At 35.5% G+C, this 25,480-nt stretch overlaps 1 protein-coding gene across 3 annotated transcripts in view; it reads right to left on the bottom strand.

Moving 5' to 3' along the window:
* Nucleotides 1-22,242, bottom strand: part of LOC125675604 (protein kinase C-binding protein NELL1-like) — a 45,275-nt gene extending 23,033 nt beyond the window's left edge. The window contains exons 1-3 of one of the 3 annotated variants that reach the window (XM_048913360.2): nt 22,112-22,242; nt 20,818-21,132; nt 6,995-7,108 (exon numbers count right to left, since the gene is read on the bottom strand). In XM_048913360.2, coding sequence (XP_048769317.1) covers nt 6,995-7,108; nt 20,818-20,890 — 187 coding nt within the window. In that variant the 5' untranslated portion in view covers nt 20,891-21,132; nt 22,112-22,242. Of the gene's footprint in view, nt 1-6,994; nt 7,109-20,817; nt 21,768-22,111 lie in introns of those variants that run through there. The other 2 variants (XM_048913359.2, XM_048913358.2) reach the window with 2 other exon arrangements.
* Between the last annotated feature and the right edge of the window lie 3,238 nt (nt 22,243-25,480).

The following is a 25,480-nucleotide window of genomic DNA, read 5'->3' as shown; positions in this document are numbered from 1 at the left end:
ATGAAATCTCTATTTTGTATACCACATTCCTCCCAACCCGTGGTTAGGATGATTTAAAAAATTCAAACATATTAAGGGAGTATTTATTAGATCTACCAATGTATATGTATGAAATTTAAACATATTAAGGGAGTATTTATTAGATCTATCAATGTATATGTATGAAATTTGGAATCATGTTGAAACAGGATTTTCTCTGTAATAAATCTCTGCACAAATATGCAATTCTCATATTGAAAGATGAGATAATTACTGAATGCATGCCCTGGAAAGAAAATGATGTTTTTGACTGTGTGTAGTGATGAGAAAATACTAGTAAGGCAGAAGAGTGTGACATGTGGTCAAATTGGAAAAATGTAAAGAATAGGTGAGTGGGAGGTGGGGCACTTGTTGAGGTATAAACATTGATAGGAGAGATTATGATGCTTCAAAAGTAAAGTTGCTTATAAAGATCTGATAGACATTTTTAAGGACAAATACAAGATGCCCCTGTCCTTCACTTTATCGTCAGTAGGTGTAAAATTTCCTCAATTTTCTTTTTTTTTCCCCCTGCACCAGTCCATAAGATGAGTACTATAAGGTAGGCTGCACTCTGTTACACAGGTCTCGACCGTTTCTGTCGACAGTTTTGTATCAAAATTATACTTTTCGCTATTGCAGCTGAGACTTGCCCAGTGATGTAGATTTCATGGGACAGAACTGAATACCGGGAATAAAGGTTATGGAGGGGTTGAGGAATCACGGAGGCTTTGATCTGACAAGAAACATAGATGGAACTGCTTAACCTGCGGAGGTCTCTCTGATAAACGCCAAAAAAATAAGGAGAATGTGTTATCAAATGTTACGTCAATGGGGCAAAAATCAGAGCCATGGTTATATTACCTATGCCCTAGCTATCTCTACCTGTTAGTGTTTCCGTTAGGTTTCTGTTAGCCAGCAATAGTAATTTTGTGTTTGCAGCAATTTTTTTTTTACATGGTAACCTTACAGTTATATTAATTTCTTTTTTAACCTTTTAAAACAGAGAGTATATAAAGTAACTATGTAATTATGCATTCTGTCTCTCTCTCTTCTCTCTATCCCTCTTCTGTCTTTCTCACCCAGATATCTGTAAATTATCCTATAACTATATATATACACACCCCATCGTGAGGTCTTACTGTCAAAATCAGAAATCAACTGAGACACTAATCACAGATGACCTGTGATTGCAACCACAGTGCACTGTCAGTCAGAAGACGCTTCACAACTCAAGGTTACAAAACAAATTGGATACAAGTATGATTGGACAGAAATATCAAAGGCAAGTCACAGGCACTGGAGATGGAGGACAGATATCTTGTGAAGAACCCAAGAATGGGGATTATTTCAGGAAGAGAAAAAAAACCTGTTGGGCTACACCTGCAAGGAATCCGGTGTTTCCTAACGTTTGGTTTTACCTTTTGGGCATCTGAACCTCTGAGGTACTAAATGAGGTAAAAACCACAAGAATGCACAATCAAAGAAACTCGCCAAGCCAAGGTGGCACACGTTGTGGTTTGGATCCCTAGATCTCATTTACCAATATTGGGGAGCAGAAAAAGAATGCTGGCAAATCAACAATGCCATTGACAAAGCCATGTCATGAAGTGTATTGTCCATCTGCCAGGACTTCACTGGCTCTGGTATGTATAAGTCTATGTAAACCTTGATTAGAAAAAATGTCATCACACAGAGATACAAATTGACAGATGCATATCATTTCTATATGGTTTCACCTTTGATATATATCTTTAGCAAATTGTAATGATAGCTATTTCCTCACGAATGTGACACACTTGTAAACAATGCATGTACATGTATGAATCTTGATAAATATAGCATGTCTATTTTAACGGCTGGGAATTGCGACAGAAATGAAAGTAGAATGTAAATATAAGAATAAAATTTCATTTTGAAAAATACACTGCCACACTTTACGCCAGCATACTTTTCAAGAAGTCCCTCACAGCTAAAGCCCTTCATGAAGTATACTGCTGTCCAGTGTCACAGTTCATAACCTATATTTCAAAAACATAAAAAAAAATTAAACAACGATATTCAATGTTACCATGACTCGCCTCTTGCAAATATTTTTTTTTCTGTGATTTAAAGACAATGACAAGCGTTTTCTTGATGGAGACCATTACAGCATATTTTGCAGTTCTAGGGATATTCCTGGGAGTGGTATCTGGACATCTACAGCATGTTGGTGCGTGCAGGTGTAGAATTGCCACCTACATCCAATGTTCTATCACAGCGTCTGTCAAGCAACATCACAGTTAAAGGAAATCAGCCAAGGAGCTGCATGTGTGAGGTGCATTCCTCGACAATGGGGGGACCCTCTCCAACAATGCCAGCCAAAGCCTTGAAACACGACTAGAATCTGTCTCCTGCAGCCCCCTGTTTTTCATGGCATAATCAGAAAATGCCTGTTGGAAACACGTTGGTTGTTTTTATCATTGAATGGACAGATTAAATGCAGTGGCTGGCACAGGAAATGTTATAGTACCACTCCCTCAGGGATTCATCTCAGGCTGCAGCATGTTATAACTAATTACTGTCATTAGCATCTTATTAATTGCAGTAACAAAGAATAACCTGTCTGACGACACTGTGTCCTGCTGTATCAAAAGTACACAAGTTTTACTGCATTCGTAAACTCTAACCCGGTACCTACTAGTCACATAAAATTTCTGAAGCACCTTTTAATTATGTTGGTATTCAGTGTTCATTCTGGGGGGGGGGGGGGGGGGGGGGGTTGTTAAAATCAAAAATAAAAGAACCATTTTATTTATTTATTTTTTTACAATGAATTATCTTTGCCAAACTCATAGAGAATTAATAAATGAAGTAGAATTTATTTCCTTTCACTCTTTCTCTTCGCATTTAATATATATAAGTTAAGAAGGTAATATGTATCATGATGATCATAATATTCAAGAAAGAATAAAAATGGATTTTCTTGTATTTGACAAAGTCAAAAATTATTGACAACAATATTCACACACACATGTAGCTGGTAGTGCATACATTAAAACAAGATTTCTTAGCATCTTTTGACCAAGATATAAATAGATTCAATCTTTACAACACCCCCACCCACCCCCTTTAAAAGAGTTACATTTGTCTGGCCTCCCCTTGACACAGGGACCTGTCTGTATGCCGGAGCTCCCTCGTCTCATCCTGATGATAGATGCTCCAACAACAGACTGCCAGAATCATCAATGTAGTTACAATTATCACAATGTCAGACAACTCGGTCTAATTGAAGAAAAATATTGGCAGAAACATGCAATCTACCAGCAACTCTATGATACACATGTAATTGATGAAAAGGGCCAGTGTGTTCTCAATTTATGAATGAATTTCGCAGCATCTGCAGATCAGCAAGTTGCTCTTACTCCCTGAAAATTCTAACCTCAGCACAAAAAGAGTTCTTTTTTCTGGGCTAAAAATTCTCCACTAATCTTTAAAGTATGAATGAATGAAAGAAACTAGATACAAGAAGATAATCAGCTCACAGCAGGCCCAGCTCAGAGGCAGTAGCAGAGTTTAATTGCTTTGGACGTTCATTCATAAAATAGATAATGACTTCAATTGAAAATCCCCCTCATTTGGGTTTTCTGTTTCTCAGTAAATGCAATTTTGAATGAGCTAAAGCCTGGGTAATATTTCATTAGATATTAGTACATGCATTTATAAAATACATATTTGATATTGATATCTATATATATATATGTACTTATCAGCATTTTGGCTTGATCATCTCCTGTGAAGTTCAGATCAATATCAATCACCAATAGTACAAAGCACTCCATAACTCTTCAGCACCAGACATTTCCAATTGAAACACAAAGATTCGATTTAAAGCTTTGAAACAGAATTTATTGAATCACAGCCCATATTGGACCCTGGATCAAACCTCAACATTTTTTTCTCTCCGTTATTTCAAGGAGGAGTGATATAAAGGGCCAATGCCTTCAGCGTAAAACTAAAATATTTCAGCTGGCTCAATCTACACAGAATATCCGGTCACTATTTGGGGGCATTTTATCTGACCTCTTTTTGAGTATGCACAGATGGTAGCCACACCATAGTGTTTCTGTTTGACAGTTGGACTGATACATATAATGAACTTAATAGACAATTTTCTTCATTCATAAGATGCTGTTAGCATATTTTCAGCTGTTTGCAGACATCATAGAAGCTTGGTGAATACCTCACATCCTGTGGGACACAATGTGAGGGAAGCTGCCTGCTGTTTTAAGTATGTAAAGCTATACCAGGGAAAGATGTGGTGAACTCAGGTGAACTTTCTAGTCGGACTACTGAAACTGACCCCCAAATCACTGAAGTAAAACTAGATACTAAAACTACCCCCCCCCCAACCACACCAAGTAACATATAGGACAAATATGAGGCACTCTCTTTAAGGACCCTAAAATAAACACATCATAAGGATACGCTTTTCAATTGAAAGAATTTCATGACTGTCCAATGCCCAGGAAGTTATGAAATTTGCTCAAGGTCTTCAATGTCTATTTCTAATGCAATTAACAATATTGTATATACATGTAGGACATATCATTTTCATTATACAAGTTGTGAAAAAATGTTCATTTGTTATTGGACTTCTGTTACAATAGCTTTGCTGCCCTGTGCTAAGTGATATGTCTGTATGCTAGTGGTATATGTCTGTGTGGTAGTGAAATGTGTCTGTGTGGTAGTGGTATATGTCTGTATGGTAGTGGTATATGTCTGTGTGCTAAGTGGTATGTATGTGTGTTAGTGGTATATGTCTGTATGGCTGTGTGCTAGTGGTGTATGTCTGTATGCTAGTGGTATATGTCTGTGTGCTAGTGGTATATGTCTGTGTGGTAGTGGTATATGTCTGTGTGGTAGTGGTGTGTGTCTGTGTGGTAGTGGTATGTGTCTGTGTGGTAGTGGTATGTGTCTGTGTGGTAGTGGTATGTGTCTGCGTGGTAGTGGTATGTGTCTGTGTGGTAGTGGTATATGTCTGTGTGGTAGTGGTATGAGTCTGTGTGGTAGTGGTATATGTCTGTGTGGTAGTGGTATATGTCTGTGTGGTAGTGGTATATGTCTGTGTGGTAGTGGTATATGTCTGTGTGCTAGTGGTATATGTCTGTGTGCTAGTGGTATATGTCTGTGTGGTAGTGGTATATATCTGTGTGGTAGTGGTATATGTCTGTGTGCTAGTGGTATATGTCTGTGTGGTAGTGGTATATGTCTGTGTGGTAGTGGTATATATCTGTGTGGTAGTGGTATATGTCTGTGTGCTAGTGGTATATGTCTGTGTGATAGTGATATATGTCTGTATGCTAGTGGTATATGTCTGTGTGGTAGTGGTGTATGTCTGTGTGGTAGTGGTATATGTCTGTGTGGTAGTGGTATATGTCTGTGTGCTAGTGGTATATGTATGTGTGCTAAGTGGCATGTGTGTGCTCTTTCTTTAGTCTAACACTTCCAGCTGCCTTGTGCTAAGTGCTAAATGTTTGTGCTCATTCTCTTGCCTAACACTTCACTTTCATGGTTCCTCTGTTTAGGCTTCATGATTTCACAAGAAGCAAATTTAAATTGGAGTTGACAAGGCAACTGATGGAAACACTGCATTTTACTTAATGATATGGGAAGATAATTGGTGGTACTTGTTACTACAACTAGAAGTCGCACCCCTCATCAATTCCCCAATACAAACACACAGAGGCTTACAAGTTGTTGGATTTGACATGCAATACTAAAGATGTATCTCCCGCTAACATTTCATAGATATACTCTGGTGACCCTTTAAATTCATTCTAAATTTTGCAAGACTTATATACTTACTATCTGCAGAGACTGTATTTAGGAATTCAAAGAGGGGAAAAAACCATCCTCTGACACAGTCTGTTACTATTTTCATTCAAAATAAAATGTTTGAATTATGAGATAGGAATCTACACAGATCTAAATATATTGGGTCCCTCTTTTTATGTCTAAGTTACAAATGAACTCCAAGTTCATTCTTATACCCAACAACTGACAAAAATATCCCGTTATAAATGCAATCTGGTGCTCACAACTTTTATCAGGTCTCTTTTTAACTCTAACAACTTTGCATTATGAATTAATGCAACAAAAAAAAGCAAATTGCTATATATATATATCTGCATTTCTGGCAAAACTGCAATATTCATAGTGCTTTATTGGTAAACCAGCATATATTTAGTCCCCCAGCCAGTGATGTTTATTTTGCCCCCCCCCCCCCCCCCTCCTGAAAACTCAGTATTTAGGCCCTATAATGCGGTACATATAATTATAGTCCCATGGAAAGAAATGTGTATTTATTTCTTGTCACGTTGTCATGTCGATGTGTACCAGTCCCCAGATATGTAACATAATTTATTTGTCACATGATGTGAACTAGTCTTCGATAAGCAACACATAATTTATTCGTCACATGATGTGAACTAATCTCTGATACGTATCACATAATTTATTTGTTACATACAATGTGCACTAGTCTCTGATATGTAAGCATGTTTTTATTCCCTGTCTCATAACGTGTACTCAAGTCCCCGAAATGTAGCCTGTATTTATTACCGGTCACAAGATGTCTGTACAAGTCCCCGATATGTAGCATGTATTTATTCCTTCAGCTCTGCTTGCATGATGATTTCCAACCATTTGGTTATAAAACATGATAAAATTTTTCTCCAAACAAAATTTAACAAATATTATATTCACAACGAACCAATATAAAACAGTCTAGTTCCAAAACAGTTCAATAAATTCTCAAACTGTGTATAGCGTTATCTTCCAGGATGAACATATTTCCTGTTTCTTTTTCACTTCTAACCTGCTGACTCCCAAAAAGCACTCATTTAGAAAAAAAATCTGTGCTTTTTTTACCCAATGCTATTTTCACTATTGAACCTAAAACAATGTTAATTCCCAGAGATTAACTCCATCTTACCTTGCAGATAAATGGCTGATGTGAGATTATTTTGCCCAGTGATGTTTGTAAATCCAGTGCGAGTTTTAAGGTTTGAAATAAGGTCCAGAACATCTCTCGTGGAATACACACAACCTGAAAGAAGCACAAATACGCTGTCACTGTCTGAAACTAGTAATATCATAAAACAACTACACATACTCAATAATCACACAAATACGCTGTCACTGCCTGAAACTAGTAATATCATAAAATAGCTACATGTACCCGATAATCGCACAAATACGCTGTCACTGCCTGAAACTAGTAACATCATAAAATATCTACATGTACCCGATAATCGCACAAATATGCTGTCACTGCCTGAAACTAGTAATATCATAAAATAACTAAATGTACCCGATAATCAGGATACATCGCCACAATTACCGCAATACCATTCAAACATTACCACCTGATAATCGTGATTACATCGACACAATTACACAATAAATGAATACCATTCGAATATTATCACCTGATAATCACGATTACATTAAAACCATGACATCAATATTGATAATCATAATACCATTAAAAATAATTACCTGATGATTGTAATATCTTAAAACAATTACCTGATATACTCCTGAATAATATTTTAAAGTAATTATGATACTTGTAATATCTTAAATTTACACAATACATGTACTTGTAAATATCTCCTGTATATTCTCTCTCGCTCCCAATGAAGGATATATACGCATTTCATGGGCAAGCGTCCATGTGTTAATTCTAGATTCTATTTATTGGAGTATCTATAAACGGCATATGAAAGTTGACTGAGGTGGAACAACATATTAAACAATGCAATATATTCTTTCTATGCATTAATTCGATAATCATTGTAAATATTGATACATTAATTAGCATATCAGATGAACTTGGAAAAAAAGGCTTAAAAATACACTCATTAATCAATTTACACCAATCAAGTTTATTTTTCTTTTATTCAAGTTCCTCAATTTTCAAAGGCATGTATAGTTAAAAATTATATCTTACTTCAGTTATATCAATATATGTAATTACTATATTCACCACTACAGAGTAACAGAACATTTCAACTATACAGGTCCTGACAGTCTAATGGGCTTTATCAATGTCCTGTATGCACTCCACAACAAACCTGCACTTAATTAGGTCGACAGTCCAGGAAATGGCATCAGTCATTCAGTAAATAGATATGGAATATGCATTTAAAATAAAAGAAAAATAGGGCAGGTGAAACAGAGGCCAGGGTGTGATTTTAAGCTGAGGCTGACCAGTTTGACTGCCTTAATTTACTTGATGGGGAGAATTTTAGCAGGAATTGTACAGAATATCAGCTCTGATGTGAAGTGAGTGACAAAACCTATCTCCTTTGGAAACATCAAAGCCTTCTGACCATAATGACCAGGGCTGTTTTCTCAAAGCTTGCTGCAACAGATGCTGAGCGGTGAACCCCACATACTTAGCATGGATTGTTTGTAGTTTGTGTGAAGTTAAAGAAATATGAATCATGCAAACAGACCAATCTCCCACAGGCGATACAGCGAAGGTGCATCACCGATAATGTGTGCTAATTTCTTCTGCATATCTAAACCAACTGCTCTTTTGATCACTATACAAATTTCGCAATGTTGAAATTTTTCATATAACTATATTCTATGAATCAGCTTCGTGAGAGAGTGCTTATTCCAATAACTGATAGCTAGGTCTAGTGTTGAAGCATATAGCTTTACTCATTAAAACCAACTGACCAAACCCTGAAACATTTTCTTCTGCGTGAATCACCCCTCCCCCATGACTATAGCTGCAGAATGTAAATCTCTAGACCATGAATCCAACAGGTATGATTTATTATAAGTTAAGTCACCAAGTGCAAATATGTGTTATTGATGTGATATTTCATTTGATTTTCTCTATGATTGATGAACCACAGTGGTATGAAGCAACATGCTTTGCATCAGAGACTTCTCAAAAATTATGCTTAATGTGCATGTTTCAAATTTTAAACATTTACATGTTGAACACTATATGGTTTGTCTCAGCTGAGATGTCGAAAATGTGGAAATATCATATATCCTGCATAATTTATGATTATATTCTAGATATGAAATCCAGGTTATATATACCTATTAATCGTGCAAGTTGCAATACTATAATGAACAATGACCATGTTGAAGTCATATGTGTTTTGTGAATGGCCAATATTGCTTCAATATTTCATTGATCAATTTCAAGTTTCCAGCAAAATAACCACAGACTATACATTGCACAATATAATTAAGCTAGCAGCACCTGTTAGCCCACCTTGATAGCTGGAAAATTCCAAGCTTCCTTCACTTGTCAACATTTTGTGGTCTTCACTTTCTCTACTGTGAATCCCTGCATATTTCCTAGTCTAGACAGACCAGCTCCTCCGCATCTTTGCCATTATCAAGCAAGATCTAGATGTTACATAACCACCAAGCCTGATTCGGAGTCTTGTCTATTTCATCTTTTATTGCAAAAATAAGCAATTAGGTGAAATAAATAACATCTTAAATGTCATCAAGGCAGTCAATTTAATTCATCAAGGATTTCCATTAGACACATGCTTAAGTAAAAAAAAAAAAAAAAATTGATAAGCTAGCTGTCACAACAAAAATCCAAAAGTTCTATGAAATACAACAAAAATCAACCCCCCCCCCCTAAAAAAAAACACCCTCCCAGCCACATGGTGAGTGGAACATTCAACAACTCATTTACTAAACATTCAAGGTCACTTGATGAGATCAACAAATGTAACCATTTCAAGATATCATCTCCAAATATCAAGAGGCAGTGGTTGAACTTATTTATTTTCTCATGCAATGCCCCATCTCCACAAAACACTTCCCACGTTTGTTTATTAATGCCTGATTTCCAAGAGGTGTTGATGCAATCAAAATATCTCGCCCATGTTATTTGGCTCCCTGTTAAGAAAAGTGCTGTATGGATTTCGAAAGGTCATTTGCTTATCAAACATATTATACCAAGTAAATTATTAGTTAATTGACCTGAAGTAAAAAAGATAGCTAGATTGCACACAAGCCTCCCGTGAAAAGAGATTTTCTATATCTTCCACTTCAGAAATTTGATCGTTTACATGAAATTAACAAACCTCCAGACAGATTTGATAATTACATGAAATTAAAGTCATGATGATCAAGTGGAGAAGAAGATGTTTGTAGCTTAAACACTTTAACTCAAGAACTGTACAACTGTATAACACCAACAGCCGAACAATCCTCAAAATTAAGACAATCAAACAACAATCCTCAAAATTAAGACAATCAAACATAATCTCTCTATATACCAAATCCAACACAACTAAATCAAATCATTTCTATGAAAAATTAATTAATAAAATGCTGTTACATAATTCAAGAGTCAGCATCCAGAGGCATATTTCATATCTACAAGGTCTGCCCTCAGTAGTAATATACAGAGCAAGGTCACCTATACATCACAAAGCCATGACAAATAAACATCTACACATCAACAGATAATCTCCTGATGGTTAATCCCTCCCAATAATCCCTGTCATGTATCGGTGAAGAATAGCTTTCTCATACTGGAGCTTTCCCAGACCCATTAGGTCTCATTAAATTGTGATTAAAGTAATTGTTTGGGAAATGAATAGCTCTTCTGTTGCAGGAAAACACATGCTGTAGACATGTTAATCTGTCTTAAGCATGCTAATCTATACTCAGTATAGTTCCGACATATATTAATCTGTATGGCTTCTGTAAGATGAGTGTTTTATCCATTCATCTGACTCAGTCATTCACCATGCACTCATTTAAGGGAAATTCTGAATTTTTGCCTTCATATGAAAAAACAATTTCACAATGTACAAGTATACAATGATGATGCTTGCATATCAATTTGAATTGTTGTACTTTTGTGCCCTTTCAGCTAAAGATTTTCCGAGTTTTCCTATCTGTTTCTAGGTAAATCTTCTAGGCCTTATTGTGTCCCCACGCATGCACCCCAGAGCAGGTAGTCATCAGGTGTCAACAAGCTTGAATCTACACGTAATGTAGATGTTCCATGTCAATGAAAGGTGAAGATAACGAACAGTGATCAATCTCATAACTCCTATACAGGTGAAGATAACGAACAGTGATCAATCTCATAACTCCTATAAAGGTGAAGATAACGAACAGTGATCAATCTCATAACTCCTATAAGCAATACAAAATAGATATAGTCAACATAACACACTGAACCTTAATTATGGTTGTGGACAAGACGATTGTCAATGAATTTTCATATATATATACAGTCTCGGAGTATTCCTATGTAAAACTTGAAATCTTTGCTGTGGCCCAACCCTGAACTAGCTGTTTATATATAGAGTCATGGTGTGAACAAACTGAATCTACACTAAATGAGGATGCTTTAACACTGATACATTATATATAATCCAGAAAAAAGTACAGAAAAATCTACACAAATCGTCGTAATAATAAAGATATCACAAACCCGATTGAGTATATACATGTACTACTTAACTAGTTTCTATTATATTTCTTCAGGAGTATATTGAGTTTGCTTAGTTACACATGTATGTATGTTGCTCTTTATTTTTATGCCCTCAGGGGCCCCAAACTGGTTTCAATAAATCTATTGTATTTTGTTACTATTCTGTACACAGTGACTGTATCACTGTGTACATATGTAACTAAACAATACTCATTATATTCCTGAAGAAGGAAAGAAACTAGTTGGGCATACTCTTTGTGATATCTTTTATTATATATAGAAGGCTATAGTACATACATGTACATTGCATATCCCTATGTGGAACGTAAACTTGCAGTCCTATCTTAGACCCCATTCAAAGGGTCATTGTATTGGCCTATTTCATTTAATTGTTCAAGTCTGAATCCCCTTCACCCGGGTATGCCTTGTGGCATAATTTTGATTGAAAATGGCCTGATTATTGGAAAAGAAGTGAAAATGTAAAGAGTTAACAGATATACCCATTGACAGACGGACAAAGTTCACTCGAGTCTCTATGTCAGGTGAGCTATACACACATAGGAAACATCCACAAGTTGTGTTAACTCAAATCTGAACACCTGTCATTAAACCAGAGGAAAAGTATCTATCCAATATTCAGAAGGCTAGCCTTGCAATTCTTAAGTCCTTTAATATTGAACCTTGCAAACAAAACATTTACAGCTTTCTGTAGCAATGGAAGCTGAATGGGCCCACAAAAAAAATTGAAATGTATGAATTGGCTGAACAACAATTAAAAGCAAGTTTTCTTCATCTTTAAATAAACCCTACCTAAATGATTAATCTCAGATTCAGCCTCTTGCTCATACTGTGTTTTTTTTTCCTGTTTTCTAATGCATGGTTTTCCTGAACTATATACAATGTACATACAGCCCCACACTGCCAACTGTTAATGTTAACACACCAGACAGAACATCAATGTAGTTACATTACCTATCTCCGACATAAATAAGCATATCAACTATTGGCAAAAAGCAAACCTTGTAAGAATTTATATCATATAAATAATCATATGAACTACTGGCAAAAAGCAACATTGTTAAGAATTTATATCATATTTGATTACAGTTTTACATACACAAAATCCCTGGTTTAACCTGCTCCGATATGTCAAAACAAAACATTATTCTGTTTATGCTCGGCAAGATCCAAATTAGGCTTTGTGTGATGTTGTCTGGATTAGATACGGAGAGCGTTAGTTTTATTAATTTTTTCCTTCATTATCTTAAGTCATTCTTTGGCATTTCTTCCAAGTTTTACTGTGTTAATGGAAACATTGAAAAATATACTAGCTAACAAATTCTTTTCAAAACCCGATTTTTGCTTGTTGGCGAGTTTGCCGGAAAAAAAAAGAGTTTGCCTAGAGATCTCTGTGCTCGGCATCATTATGACAAGAATTTCGGACACTTAACTATTGTGACCTTTCAACAAATCACCTGTGGCTTAATGCTTCAAGAAATCCATCTTCAGTTTCCACTACAGGCAAAAAACTTGTTGCTAAAGAGCGGAAACACTTGAAAAAGCAATTACAACATCACAAGACAAAGGCATTAGCAGAAAAGGAACCCCAATTGGAGAAGATTATTATATTTTCTGCTTTATCAGTTCTCCATTGCAACACGACACAATCATTCTGTTTTTATTTTCTACACCGTGCACCATCTTTTATTTCGGTTTGTCTGACTCCTTATTAAAATGTAAAGAACTTAAAACCTGTCAGATACAAAAATAAATATGTAGATAAGAAAAATAGAAAATTATAACTTCACAGCATTCAAATGCCTTAATATCTATCTGCACCCATTCGACAAAGTGATACATCTTAAATAATCACAGACGATCATTTTACAATTTCTTTCTTCTCAATTACCAAATACATTGCTATCTGCCTTCATAGAAATCCTTTTTGATATGAGGATGCGTTAAATTATTATTCAAGAAAAGGCAGAAAGCCAAGATTTACAGGAGATTATCTCGTATATTGAAGCAGGGATAATCATTCGATACAAATGTTCGTCATCTTCCGACAGAAATACTCACGTACCACAGCACATTAACAAATTCTGAGACACAGTCAGAACGGGCAGAAAAAAAAATCACAGCAACTTTGTCAATGTACTCACTGCCCCGTCTCAGATTGTGGAGGACTATTTATACAAATCTGCAGATCTGACTGGGCGAAGTTTCAACTGACAAGCAAGCAGACTGCATGAGTGTCATTTTTTCTGCATGATTTAATATATTTCTTTAAAAGTTGAGTGATCAAGTAATTTTCAATTTGAAGTTATAAACAATATAAGAAATTTGGCGTATCTCTTTCTAGGGGCCCCCTCATTTTTTTTTGGTTTTGTTTTTTTTATTTTGCATGGCATTGTCTGCCAATGTAACAGGTCAATGATCTTTTGCAGAATGTAGAATTGTACATACAACTTATATAGACAGGAGCTATGTTCTGGCACCTACTTTCAGTGAACACATACAAAAATGCATATTACAAGCAATTACATCACAGAGACAAACACAGAATACTATACGAAGGCTTTCTCATCCTGCATCAACCTTGTCATTAGATACTTTGACTAATTCCATATATTACACATAAATTTGACTATTTGTCAAGTGGAAATGCACATCAAATTGATTGAATTAATGCAAATTAAACCAATAGTGAAGAATACATTTGGAGTACTGCATGTGGAGCCTAACTTTTGTCCAGTGGGCAGATATACAAATTTTCACCTGACAGGTCAATACTGTAGTAACTAAACCTTCAGGTCAATACTGAACTTATATTTAAGCCTGCACATGACCAGGTTAATACTGAACTAAACCTGCACATGACCAGGTCAATATTGAATTAAACCTGCATATGACCAGTTCAATATTGAATTAAACCTGCATATGACCAGTTCAATATTGAACTAAACCTGCATATGACCAGGTAAATATTGAACTAAACCTGCACATGACCAGGTCAATACTGAACTAAACCTGCATATGACCAGGTCAATATTGAATTAAACCTGCATATGACCAGGTCAATATTGAACTAAACCTGCATATGACCAGGTCAATATTGAACTAAACCTGCATATGACCAGGTCAATATTGAACTAAAACTGCATACATGTATGACCAGGTCAATATTGAACTAAACCTGCACATAACCTGAGGTGAATACTGAACTAAATATTCCCCTGCAGCTGGCTTAATCAAGGTCAATAATGATGTAAATCTTCACCTGACTAGGTCAGTAACTGAAATTAGAGTACATGTATGACTACCAGTACCTGAATTTACATATGTAAAAGAGTGACTAAAATCATAATTATCAGATCAGAGTCTGATGACCATTAAGTATGACCTAGAAAGGAAATCTTAATTTTACAGTACAAAATCTCCTTTAATTCTTAAATTAAACTATGATGACTTAATTTCTGAGAGTTTTCAAATGTATAAACTATGGAGAAAATCATTAGTTAAAGACTGAATTTTGTGGATTATCTGTAAATCTGTGAAGGGCATGAATGATACATGCTAATACTTTCTAACATGTTCTGTATATAATCTAATTTAGGAGAATGCAGATCACACAGTTGCCTCCTTCAAGTGTATCAGATTTACGGTAGGTCGAAATTATCAGAGGAAAACCGGATCATGACCTTAATTAATGAAAATTAAATGAACATTGCCAAGTCTGTCTTGATGGGAGCTAACAGATAGCAGTTGGTATTGATGAACTTGGACAATTTTCGTGGTGAATCACTTTCAACTCATCCAATTTTCTTTCACCTTGACCTTCCTTTGTTCAAATACAAGTTAGAGAAAAAGTTGGTGATGATATCAATTCTACACTTTAAGAATAAGTACGGGATTTTCGTAATTCTACACTTTGGGAGTAATTTCGAGATTTTTATAATTCTACACTTTGAGAGTATCAAATCTGGGATTTTCCTAATTCTGCAATTTGGGAGTATTTATCAAGTCAGGGATTCTACCTTTCAAACCTATATCTAAGAATTATATATGACACAGTGGGGTCTATTTGGCCCCTAAAACTGATATATGCTCTTGTTTCTAGATAAAGAGCAACTGTATTTGTGCAGGAATACCAATACTATACAACTCTATTGTTTTTCTTTAGTTGACGAAAAAAGACTTAAATACAGTAATATCATATCAAGATGAATTTTCCTGCCATTTTCTGTATCAAAGGTGAGGAAAAAATGACTATTTCTGAAAACATTTCACACAATGAACAAACTTCATATTTATACTATAGATTTACATGTGTGAAAATAAAAAAAACAATGATTAATCTCATAACTCCTATAAGCAATACAAAATAGAGAGTTGGGCAAACACGGACCCCTGGATATACCAGAGGTGGGATCAAGTGCCTATGAGAAGAAAGTATCCCCTGTTAACTGGTCACACCCGTCATGAGCCCTATAGCTATACCTATCAATCTTTCCAGTACATTTCTCAAATAACAGCCCATGTAAAAGTTAAATTTTCAACTAAATTTGGGCAAGAATTACACCACATTTGATATACTGCATAACATCAGATGACATTATAGACAATTTATATGAAAGTATTGCATTGTAAGTAATCTTTTATGCAGTTGAGTAATCTCTTATAAAAGCTTTCATTTCTTTTAGTTTTGCTGGGGACAAGAAAAGCATTCATTTATGCATGAATATATATGTTAAACATCAGTTAAAGGTTCATTTTGACTCCAAATTTGTCTGGGCATTCAACCCTTTTCTTCAGCCAAAAAAACAATTCCCTAATTTATATTCAGTAGTCCTTATCAATAACAATAAAGAGGAAAAAGAGAAAGTCGACTTCCAAATAAATAGGAATTAATCTTCCTCATGAATAAGTTATTCGAAAGTTACATGCAAAGACAGCATGCATCAGCATGCATATTTTCTGCTTTCCCTCCAGTACAACATGTCAAGAATGAATTACATATACACACTCCAAGATTTTCCTGTCTTACAATATCTCATTGCCTGTCAAAAAATCTATGTGCATTGAAGACTTAAGAGCATGGAAGTTGTATATTGGTGTAAAAACCTCATCAACTGCACTGTCTATATACTCTATACTTAAATCATTCATCTACTCTATCCCAAATTTCTTCCACCTTCCTTTTATTAATGAATTGGACAAAACTCATGTATTGTTAAAACCGAGATACTGCAGTGATGACTATGAATTACAAATGTGTATAATGATTCAATGTTGCAGGGGGCCGCAGTTATTCATCAAACCTTCTCAATACAGATCAGCGCAGTTTACAATCTGAAGTAAGATTGGGAGTTTACATTAGATCTTCAAGAGGTGGTGCGATTCCGAAAAACGTAGGTGAATCAATCAGACAGCATAATCTATCGTGTGATGTAAGAGAAACCCTGCTTCACAGACTAACAGGTTGCCAATACAAGTCTATATAATCGCCATTAGAAAACTCCACATTAACATTCGCTCAACAAAGCTGAACTTTTAGACTAAATACAAAGCTTTTTGTTATAAAAACTGTCTCAATTAGCTAAATACAGCAACACACCGAGATGATGTAACGTCCCAAATTCTTCAGCAAAAACAGGGATCTTCTCCTTTCTTTTGAAGTGAAGGTGGGCTGTTGAGAGCCAGGAAACATTTACACACATATCATAAATATACCCACTGCCTTTATATACCTGTAAAACAGTCAGTATTGAGTGAAGGGAGAGCTATAACATATTATTTTCTTAATGAATCACTTTGCAATAAATTGACTTTCAGGCAATCCCCTTCTGATTCAGAGAATTTACTACCTGTAATTTTTGTCACTTCCCACAGCTCAGCAGAATGTGTTAATGAAATTACAAAATGCAGAGCAGATATACAGAATTCCGGGATGTGACTCTTTGATAAGTTTGGAATAATTAGGAAGGGAGAAAATACAGTGGAGTGAATGAAACAAGATTCAACCCCTGACCCCAGATTCAATTTCCTAACAGGATTATATCCAGATTTTATGAGTAAAACTTCCAATATCAAGATTGATATTTACAATAATTTTCAATGATCAAAAAGAACTCAGGATTAAAATTTATTTGTTATAGCTATAAATACAGTAAATTTGAAAAGCATTTTCTGGTAACCTTTTTTTTTTTTTGTACATTGGTAGTTATCTTAGAATAATGAAACAGGTTCAATTTGCATTCCATTAATCTCCCTATCTCAGGGGCATACAGTCAAACCTTTAACTCTAGCTGGGCTCCTGTCCATTCCTTGTGAACCAGCAAGGAAACAAATAGGTGTAATCTAGGAGAAGATATACTTAACAAAAAAGAGTAATAGCCAAGATAATACCTGTATGTAGGAATCATCAATATTTTGTCTTTATACATCATTAATTAGGAGTAAACATGATAGTGCCTAAACACCTCCCTTTGCTTGACCCCTCTGAATATTAATTAAAAATCCCGAAATGGTCCACATTAATATTGTATTATCACATAGACCCACATTAATATTTCGAATCTTTTCATAAATATATTTTTTAATACCACTGCCAATATTTTAACCATTTATTTGATAAAGTTCAACCACAAATATTTATTTGCAAATTCAGCATAAGATATTACAGAGATGAATTTGTTAATGGTGAACTATATTATATTCATGTACCACTCAACATCTGTTTGCTTACAATAGAAGATAATGTCCGAACTGCAAAAATGCAATGCTAAATACAACACAGTTCATTATTTCAAAGCAACACTATTTAGATAGATTGTTCGATTCAAATGGTTTACTCAACATGCCAAAACTAGTATTTTATACATCTTTTTTTTTTCTCCTTGCTTCATTAATTTCAATTCATTACTTAAAATTGATACAAAAGTTGAGTTTTCAAGTTGTGTTTGACTGCAATATATTAAGCTACTGGTCAACAAAATTGACATTAAACTGTATAGATGTAGATAACAGCTGATGAAGGGAGGTCATTGTGAACTACATGTCATTCTTACATGTCACTGTGTGAGTCATTGATTAAACTTTACAACCACCATTGCAGCGAGGGTGGGCCAAATTATCAAAGTTCCATAGACAGTACACACTCTGATAGGAGGGGGATATAGAGTGCATTTGATGTGTCCAGAGTTTTAAATATGAAAACAAAGTCAGGTCGTGTTCAAGTGATGAGAGAATTGGCTTTCAGTGGTTAATTTGATTATTTAATAAGGGGTGGCACAGCATTCTAAAATCATTTCTGTGTAATTCAAGTTTTCTCTCAGATAAGCTATACAAACTTAAGATACTAGTATCTCTGTAATCCCTGTAGGAGCAACACCATAACAAAAAGCTGTCCACGTCTTATCATATCTAATGGAATGTTTGTCGTATGATGACAAAATACTTCAAGAGATAATTGGATACACATTTTATTTTCAGAGATTAATAAAACTCTATATTAGCTATTTTCTTAACCATTGTTACGTCAGATCGCTTGAACAAGTGCCTTGATTCCATTTAACTTAAGATTCTTTAATTCTAGTGCAACCAATTCATACATGGACCGAATATTTTCTTGCTGTACACAATCCTTACATACACACCAGGGTGAAACTGAAGTTCATGCAGATAATGTCTTGGAAATTTAATTAGCCACTGGCCTGCAGAGATGTAAAATTACAGGGTTGGGCTTGTAAAATTATTGTAAGACCATCAGGCCTGTGCTCTTCATCAAAATTATGGAATTTCTGTTCAAATTATATCAACATATATAAAAACGGAGTGAATCAATAGTAAAGTTGTATTTCTATTACACTTGAACTAAATTTGACTATAACACTATAATTGATTTAATGTACTCTTCAAAATTTTCAACACCGAGAGAAAAAAATAATGCTACATGTATGAGTGATTTGGGCCAGTGAATTTCTCTTTGGTTTGATAAACAGCCCAGATACAGAGACCCAAATGGACAAGACTCCAAGAAGATTTCAGTAAGATGGATAACGAGTTCACTATATAGATAATACTACCAGTAAAGAAGAGGATGCATGCATGATTTAGACCAAGTTAAATCGTATTCATTGTAACTAACAGAAAGTGTGGCATGGTAACAGATTGAATATGTAAACAATATCGATGAATGACTCTCTACAGAGTGCCCATTGTCGTGTATAAAGTATCCAACAGACAATGAACTTCCTGAAATATTTGATGAAAAAATACCAGAGCTGTGAGAATACCATACAGTATTTACATAAGCAAGGCAATCCGAATTCTGATGTAAGATTACACAAGAAGTTTCTTCTGACCCAGACGGTTAGTTGGGAATAAGCCAATAACACGGATTAGCAGGGTGTCAACTTTTCTCAATTTAGACTCTCTTCGTCTGTCTCATCTTCTTTATTCTCTCGGGATTTTTTTTTTCTTTTGGGTTCAACCCTTGAAAAAATCCAATATGCCTGTAGCTTGAAACGTTTCCAAGCAATTTTCATCACTTAAAGAAACACTGAACAAGATCGAAGTGACTTACATGCACTCGCCACATTAAAAAAAAAAAAGATTACGAGTAATTTAGCCCTAGATCTAGGCTGTAGAATATTATCAGAATTAATTTCACGTATAAATATGAGTACCAGTGAACACATTAAAGAGTAAAAATGAATTTTAAAATCACCGTATGATTTTCAACACATGCAATAAATTTGAAAATAATTATGCATTATACACTAGATTTCTAGTTAGCTGCCTTACAGTACGTTAACATTTTAGTAGACAAGTGTAGGACGCCTCACAGGAGTCCCACTAATAAAACTAAAAAAAAAAAATTAAAAGACAACTTTGGTTCAACAGTGTGCATTCAATAATGTACCATAGACAGACATTGACCGAAAAGACCACCGATTTCCTTTGCAAGCTGCGAGACAAATGTCATTTCCGGTGTGGGACAGTGTAAAATTAGACTGTGACAGCACACGAGATACAAATGCTTTGACGAACATTTAACAACAGTAAGTTAACATAAAGAGCTATATTCTCATATTTGTTTCGTTACATCGTGTTTCATTACATGTCATTCATATCAAATAATTTATTGCCCCTAGGTAAAATACATTCACCTGTTACGAAAAGCAAGTGACAATTATTCGAGAGAAATTAATTTCGTATTTCAGAGTTCCCCGACAACAATATAAGATTATGTGTCGCATTTCAAACAGATTTCCCCGACAATAGTACAATAATCACGTGGAAATACTCACCGCATGTTACAAGGATAAAGCCTAGAGTTGTGATGAATCGGTGTATAAAGTATTCGTAACCGAATGGTCCCATGCCTGTTCCAATTGGAAAATTTGGTCGGGTTCCTTTACATGAAACATGTCTCTGATCCCTGTATCCCAAATGTGAGACCTCTGTTTAAAATGCCCCTGGTAAGGAGGGACATTACACCCCCGTGAAATCCTCTTCTCTGATCCCTTTCTCTTTTTTTAGTCTTTCAGAATCCTCTTATTGTATTTATCAAACACCCGCTTCCCCGCTTCTCGCTCAACAGGTAATATATGTAGATGAAACACCTTAATGAAAATTTTTAAAAAGAAGATGAGTTATATATCTGGTGGAGAGGGTAGAGTTGACGCTAAACTGATAAGACTGTTTGTCTATTTTGATAACATTTTGTTAAATCCTTGCATTATGATTCAGAGAACACATCGATTTGAACGTGATGCAATATAGACGATGTGTGATTAAATCCCTCCATAAACAAAATGAAACTGAAAATCTTTGATCCTCAACGTACCACGCATCCTAATTTTCTTTGCATGCCATGTGAGGGTTTTTTTTTATTCATTCATTGATTTAGAAGCGATACACCGCTTAGATCATTGAAAAGAGCAAGATTACAAGTGGTTCCAGAACGAGGTATTCCCAGATATTATGTAACATATAAAATCCGCTCACAGTAATATTGTGAAACAATTCACATCCTTCTCCTACTAAATCGATTTCTATCTCTTTCTCTCTAATTCTTCAAAAAATCACTTAAGATATCTCTGCAAGAACATGTCACCACAAAAAAATCATCTTCTCCACGATCCGTAAAGTCTTTTAAAAATGAACAATTGAGAATGGTTTAAAATGAGAGTGCCGAGCTGCCGGCGCGGAGAGGACACGATCGTACAGACAGGCACGCGCATCGTGGTGATCAGCTGATTAGTACATACACCCCCTCCTCGGGTCTCTTCCATTCGCTGTCTATTTCGCTGTCTAAATACTTGATAGACATGGGAACACCTTTAATACACACATCTCACACGGGAGCGCGAGTTTCCTTCATTAACGATTCTTGTGCACCAAAGAACAAATCTAATGAAACTAGGGAATGAATTTATCCTGCAAATTACCAGTAATGAGATTTTCTACATTCTCTCACTTTTGAAGAACAAGAAAAGTTGCTCTGACCTAGACCTAAAAATGCAATGGGAAATCGAAGTGATCAGAGGCGATGGGGACGTAGCCTCGTTATATGTAAATATTTAATGAAATTTATCTCACCTTTCATGCCTTCAGTTGTAATCCCCATTCTCCTATATGAATGATTGCCAAAACTCCCCCAAAGTCTATTCTTTCACATGGTTTCGTCATGTCTATTAATACTAAGGTTTCCCAATCATGCTGCAGATGCTATCAAATTTCACTATTGCATACAGAGCTGAAAGCTTTTTATATCTAAGTCGTGAGATTTATTTAGGTCGAATTCAATTTTTTAAAATAGAACTTTGTGATTGGGCTTCGCCATAAAATCAGTTAGTTGCTTGGTGCTGTCTTTACTGCCTTCATTCAGAACAATGGTATATGAATTTACTGATGGAATCTCATGACGTAGAAAAACCAAACTTTAATGAATGGCCGTACAATGCAATGTAACTGTCATGTTTTCACTTGGTTTGTCAAATATCGACGATACACCCTGTATTTTCACTCAGTGTGATGACAACACTCCCTGCCCGTGTCATTTAATTCAACAGCAGCACTGATGTAAATACACACATATATTTTACAGCCCGAGAGGCCTCGAAGCAGGAATGTATATAGATTAATCTTCTTGTATAGTATGCGTTAATTGCTAGTACCAATGTGGGACTATTCACAGCGAGGTTTCTTGTTCAACTTCAGCTTGACTAGTTTATTGTAAATTTTGAGTTAACGTTCGATAAAGCACATCTTGAATTGGTGTAAATGTTTAATCTTCAGATTTCGTTCACTCACCGCGAGAAATGGAAAAAGGAAAAGGCTGCGCTAATTACAGTCAAATTCCACGTACCGTTACAGGGTGATGGCTTGAATGGTTTTAATGAAACCAAAAAGAATTCTTAGACAAATAATAATAAATAAGCACGCGCACATTTTACTGACCGGAAAAAGCTTGCACGTGCTGACCACAGGGGCGGTATATCTGTTTTACCATTGTGCATCAAAAATAAAGCCGGATGAATCGTGGGAAAACGAAGTTAAGAGAGAAAAAAGCATTTTTAGAATCACCTACTGTCAGTAACATTGATAGGAAACCTAGGGCAAAGCCAAGCTTCATTTGCTAATGGACAAGTTATTGAAACAACTCGATGGGGAATTTATGGGCAGTCAGGATATTCTCGAAAATGTGCACTCCAGTGTCAGGTTTCAGAAAATATACTAAAATATCACCTTTGACTCTGAGTAACGTTTGTGAAAAAATGTAATAATGTTTCTCAAGGTATGGTCTGTTGTTCCCTTCTCTCCTAGGAACTGATAGATTAACTGGCAACAGCAATGATTTGATAGCGTAGACAATTAACTAGTAACCGGCAACAATGATAGTTAGTTAACGTAGAGATTAACTAGTAACCGACAACAGCAACGATAGTTAGTTAACGTACAAATTAACTAGTAACCGACAACAGCGATAGTTAACGTACAAATTAACTAGTAATCGACAACAGCAACAATAGTTAGTTAATGTACAAATTAACTAGTAACCGGCAACAGTGATAGTTTATAAACGTAGAGATTAACTAGTAACCGACAACAACAATGATTAGTAAACGCAGAGATTAACTAGTATCCGACAACAACAATGATAAGTTAAAGGATACAACGCATGTTTCTAAACTTTTTTACCTTTTCAACAAAATGAACTCTTTTTATGCTTAAAACTACTTTAAATGTGTTTTTAATGAAATATTTTGCGTAGTTTTCGAATTTAAAAGCGATGAAATTAAAATCTTGCGATATGCGTGTCTACTTTCGCTATTTTACACAAGTAACTAGTAACCGACAACAGCAATGAGTACTTAACGCAGAGATTAACTAGTAACCGACAACAGCAATGAGTACTTAACGCAGAGATTAACTAGTAACCGACAACAGCAATGATTAGTTAACGCAGAAATTAACTAGTAACCGACAACAGCAATGATTAGTTAACGCAGAGATTAACTAGTAACCGACAACAGCAATGATTAGTTAACGCAGAGATTAACTAGTAACCGACAAAAGCAATGATTAGTTAACGCAGAGATTAACCAGTAACCGACAACAGCGATATTTAGTTAACGCCTTACGGAGAGATGAAGTAGTAATTGGCAACAACAATAGCTAGTTAACAAAGAGTTGGTTTTTGTGTGCTTTACATCCCTATGAGAATTTTTCGCTCTATTGAGATGTCATCAGTTGTAGGTAAAATAACACAGAAACATGATCAGCGCTAAAATCCATAGCAGTGAGGGTTCTTAAACGTGCCGACGCCTGCTGTGACACAAAACCTCCGTTTTAAGTAAGGGATACAAGACTCCGATGGTCTATTATGTCAGATACGGGACTGGCAAGAGCCACGTAGCGGCGAGTGATCAGTCCCGTATCTGACATAATAGACCATCGGAGTCTTGTATCTTACTTAAAACATCGTTCTATCTAAAACAGTATTTCTCATAATATTGGTCTGCTCTTATTAATACTGGACTATGTTCAGTACAGTATGAAAAATAAAGTACTGTCAAGAAAAAGAACTGACGTCACAACAATGTTTTAAGAGCATCCGAATGACCCGTGATTCCCACTTTTAAATGCCGAGCGTTTAGCGAAGAAGCAATCACTACCTATCTTCACGTCCTAGGTTTGACGCAGCCATGTCACAAGCGGGGCTAATACTCACGTCCTTTCGGTTACAAAACGGACGCTTACAACCACTAAGCACCGCGATAGTAGGAATAGTTAGCAGTTTCTTCTTGTCCGGTATATCAGTAACCAGCACTAGCAATACTTGGCTGTCTCTTCTTGATAATACAACTATATTGTAGAAGATAACGTAAAACGTCTAGATTTTAGTTACTTTAACTTTGGCATGCCTTTCACTATTTTACAAGAACATGGTCTTATTTATAGATCTAATAAAATCGACCATTTTCGTACACTAATATAATTTGAGCATTTTGGGCGCCAAATGATAACGACCAATTTGATGTCATTCCGTGTTGAAGCGTGAGAGTCCTCGAAATTACTACACCGGCACCCCCGGAGAACAGCTTCATTCCCCGTCTGGCTCCGATCAGACAGATAATCTTTAATGTGCCTTTTATTTCCCCTAAACACTGAAACCATCCTCGTGAGAAAGAGGAACTCCACACATCGATAATGGTTCTTAATTTTTACATTTCATTATCGCTTGTTTTAATTTCTCCCCCTAGTACTTAAACATGTTGTAATTTTCTAAAAGGCCAAAATAACTTGCGCCAAGAGAAGTTGTACAAACACATGGACATGTATCAATGATAGCTTAATTAAAGCTATACCATTATGATGTTTAGAGTCCGACTTTTTATTGCACTCATAAATGCTAGCATTTAATTTTATAATTTACAGTTGAAATGATTATGAATGACCTAATTT

The sequence above is a fragment of the Ostrea edulis genome, chromosome 3 (assembly GCF_947568905.1).
Source record: "Ostrea edulis chromosome 3, xbOstEdul1.1, whole genome shotgun sequence".
Taxonomy (NCBI): Eukaryota; Metazoa; Mollusca; class Bivalvia; order Ostreida; family Ostreidae; genus Ostrea; species Ostrea edulis.
This window is presented reverse-complemented; position numbering and strand designations above follow the sequence as displayed.